Source organism: Limulus polyphemus, unplaced genomic scaffold (assembly GCF_000517525.1).
Source record: "Limulus polyphemus unplaced genomic scaffold, Limulus_polyphemus-2.1.2 Scaffold8186, whole genome shotgun sequence".
In the NCBI taxonomy this organism is placed as follows: Eukaryota; Metazoa; Arthropoda; class Merostomata; order Xiphosura; family Limulidae; genus Limulus; species Limulus polyphemus.
The window spans coordinates 15,946-19,938 of record NW_013673796.1 but is presented as its reverse complement, the minus strand read 5'-3'; the positions used below and the strand labels follow the sequence as shown (position 1 = coordinate 19,938).

The 3,993-nt window shown below is 36.9% G+C and overlaps 1 protein-coding gene across 1 annotated transcript in view; it reads right to left on the bottom strand.

Moving 5' to 3' along the window:
- Nucleotides 1-1,963, bottom strand: part of LOC106475180 (nocturnin-like) — an 11,314-nt gene extending 9,351 nt beyond the window's left edge. The window contains exon 1 of the mRNA XM_022379362.1: nt 1,549-1,963. Within this exon, the coding sequence (XP_022235070.1) occupies nt 1,549-1,613 (65 nt within the window). The 5' untranslated portion in view covers nt 1,614-1,963. The remainder of the gene's footprint in view (nt 1-1,548) is intronic.
- Between the last annotated feature and the right edge of the window lie 2,030 nt (nt 1,964-3,993).

Genomic DNA, 3,993 nt, shown 5'->3' with positions numbered 1-3,993 from the left:
GTAGATAACAGTAATAGTAAAGGTAAAATGTACAACTAGTTTTATGTAGATAACAGTAATGTAAAGGTAAAATGTACAGCAGTTTTATGTAGATAACAGTAATGTAAAGGTAAAATGTACAACAGGTTTATGTAGATAACAGTAATGTAAAGGTAAAATGTACAACAGTTGTATGTAGATAACAGTAATGTAAAGGTAAAATGTACAACAGTTGTATGTAGATAACAGTAATATAAAGGCTTAACCTGCTACTAGTAAGAATGTGCTAATTATTTTATTTTTATATTTCGTTATTAGTGACAATACCAACGCTCTCACAATTAAAGTGTAATTAAAATTAAGATATCGTTTAGCTAACAACTTGTGCTGTGTCTAACCCTAAAGCGTAACCCTACTTTCTGTGATATGCGAGCTTAAGTTCATATATAAAATGTTAAATCTCATAACGTTTTGTTCTAACAAAAGGTTGGTTGTTATTTCAAACTGTAGACCAATGTTACATCTCATAACTTTTTGTTCTAACAAAAGGTTGGTTGTTATTTTAAACTGTAGACCAATGTTACATCTCATAACTTTTTGTTCTAACAAAAGGTTGGTTGTTATTTTAAACTGTAGACCAATGTTACATCTCATAACTTTTTGTTCTAACAAAAGGTTGGTTGTTATTTTAAACTGTAGACCAATTTCTTTTTAAAAATATTCTCTTTTGTATCTAAAACTCGTAAAATCTTTTGGTTATGATCCTATAACTAATATTCTACTAGTGATTGTTTTTTTTTTTAAGTTTATCGAACCACGTCTGTTTCATCACTAAATATATCTCATTAACTTGTTAGTTTGGCCCTGCATGGCCAGGGCGCTCGACTCGCAATCTGCGGGTCGCGGGTTCGAATCCCCGTCACATCAAACATGCTCGCCCTTTCAGCCGTGGGGGCGTTATAATGTGACGGTCAATCCCACTATTCGTTGGTAAAATGGTAGCCCAAGAGTTGGCGGTGGGTGGTGATGACTAGCTGCCTTCCCTCTAGTCTTACACTGCTAAATTAAGGACGGCTAGCGCAGAAAGCCCTCGTGTAGCTTTGCGCGAAATTCATAACAAACAAACATATGTTAGTTTTACGCCGAGTTTAGGCACCTTTTTACCTTAACTCCAATATACATAATTTAAAACTCAAAGCTAAAATACACCCAACGTCACAGTGACGTATTAAAGTTGGCATAATGCCAAATTGTAAGCACGCGAGATGTTGTATACAAAGTATGTTATTTCTTCTAAATAAATGTATTTTAATATTATCTCTCCATTTTAACACACGTTATAGGTATTATTAACATAGGTATGTGTTAGTTTCACATTGTCAGTACAGAATCATCACGTTTATAAATCAAATCGGTGGCAGAAAACATCACAGAAATAGAACCACTCAGCTAACTGTACTCCCGATCCCTTCCACCTCGTTAGAAGACGAATCTCGCGAGTCTGTAAGTAACCCACTTGTAGACGATGTCACATCAACCGTTATGAGTACAAGGGAAAAAACAACTTACCTGACAAGATACATCAAGAGAGACTTTGGAGGCGGCATTCTCACGTTGTGCTGAAGCTCGGCCATGGTGTACTGACAGCTTTCAATAAGTTCTCCGGTTAAATCCCGCTACTGCTTAACCAATAACCGGTCCCAAGAATGCACGGAAAGTCTTGGCAATGTTGCCTACAAGTACGAGAAACTGTATCGGCTGGCGAGTAGTCTGGCTTTTCTTACAAAACGTCAGGTGGAATAGTCGGGTTAAAACAAAATAAGAACGTTATTTGGAGAATTGATCGCTCTCGAACAAGTAAGTTTTCAGCAGTTTAAGTTCGAACGTTGGCTGAAATGTAACCATCCACTACAACTAAATAGGTCGAATTTGTAGGTAGCGTTCACAAACTGGACGACACATAATATCTGACGATATTAAACCCAACATATCGCCTTATATATCTTATTTTTCCGATCTCCTACAACACACCTACTGTGTACACGTTCAACCAATTAAAACGGGACTTTCTCCCCATTGGTCAATTATACTTTTAAAGAGAGTGGCACTCTTTTTTTTCGAAAATCCACCTATCATCCACCTAAGTATGTGTCGTTATTGCTGAGATCCATACCCCCCCCCTCCCCTCCACGTCCGCAAACTTGGACTGACCTTGCCCTGGTTGTCGCCGTAAGCCAATCACAACATAGAAACCCAATAGTTTCCAAGTATTGTTGATAGCGTTTCGGGGTTGATTACGGGGTAAACAATCCTTTCAACTAAATTCAATGTTTAGCAACTTCTAATTATCTTAAACTTTAAGAAGTATACATAAAAAAAAACAAAACTGACACATTTTAAGATATTATGATGTCATTACGTTCTTGAGCCGGACGAGGAATGGAGATTCAACCAATTTCAACACCACCCATTAGATTCTAGTCCTATTAGTATCATAAAGATGGCAACCATCAAATATCGCATGTTACAACTAAAAAGGAGTTTTAACAGGATTGTTTCTTTAATATTGTTGTTTTCGTCGTGCCAAGCCTAAACGATGAGATATCTGGACTTTGTCTACCACGGGGAATTGAACCCCGGATTTTTAGCTTTGTAAATTCATAAATTTACCGCTTAACAACCGGTAGACTATTGTTTGATAATAGACACTCGAAAACTTGTTTGCATTCCGATAATTTGTATTTTATTTTACTTGTTTTTTTTCAACGTACGAAAATACCGTTACAGGTAAACATTATTATAAAGCTGATAAAATAATAATAAATAAATAAATAAAACCCTTTTATCCAAAATAGCACTATTCGGTTTATTTTTTAACGATTTTTTTTAACCATTCGTAAAATTAAACGCCAAAAACTTACCGGGAAAATCATGAAAAAAATATCCGAAAAACGTATAACACCAAGTATAAAGATATTATTATTAAATATTTCATTGCGAAAGATGAGATAGGTAGGGCGTGGCCAATCGTTATCATGCTAGACTGTAGATTCAAAAGAGTTTACGGAAAGGTTTTTTTTTTAAACGTAATCTCATTCAGAGTAAGAACTGTTTCATCTTGGTTTGTTTGATTGTTGTTCAACACAAAGCTGCACAATGGGCTATCTCTGCTGTGCCTGCTAAAGGTATCGAAACCCAATGTTTTGCGTTATAAGCCTTCAGAATTAAACGCTGTACCACTAGGTGGGGTGGGCTTCAATTTTGGAAAGCTTCTTTAAAAAATCAATATTGGTTTGAATGGGTCCATTACTAAACCAGCGTGTTTAACAACCAACAGTGGAGTCCACAAGTATATCGGGGGTGTTTACAAGATCGGAACTGGAGAGAAATTAGCATCCTCACAGATGAGTACATTTATAAACCCAACTTGGAGGAGTAGGTCCCCCTGTTATATTAGTGTATTTGTAAACTAGTACTGTTGGACTCGTAGTCGGATGGTTGTGTGTTCGAGGATGGCCTGCGTCGTGCTGTTGTGTCAATGAGCAATACATTTTAACCCATTTATTCCAGTCTACCCAGATGTATGACGGGTACCTAGCTGTTAGATTGGGGGGGGGGGGTGTAACCTACGATGGACTGACAGCCGGTTCAGGTGAAATAGGTCACCATTCTCATCCGCTTGCGCCACTTGAAACCGGAGTTCAACACCGTCCTCGTGAAGACACTGCAAGGCTTTAACTTTTAATTCTGGCAGTTTACTACCGCACCAGTGCTTTTATAAACAAACACTGAAAGGGTGTGCCAGGTTTATAAAACAATACTGGAAGGGTCCACTATTATTCCAGTGTACTTGTAAACAAATATTAAAAGGGTGTGATAGGTTTATAAAACAATACTGGAAGGGTCCACTATTATTCCAGTGTACTTGTAAACAAATATTAAAAGGGTGTGATAGGTTTATAAAACAATACTGGAAGGGTCCACTATTATTCCAGTGTACTTGTAAACAAATAT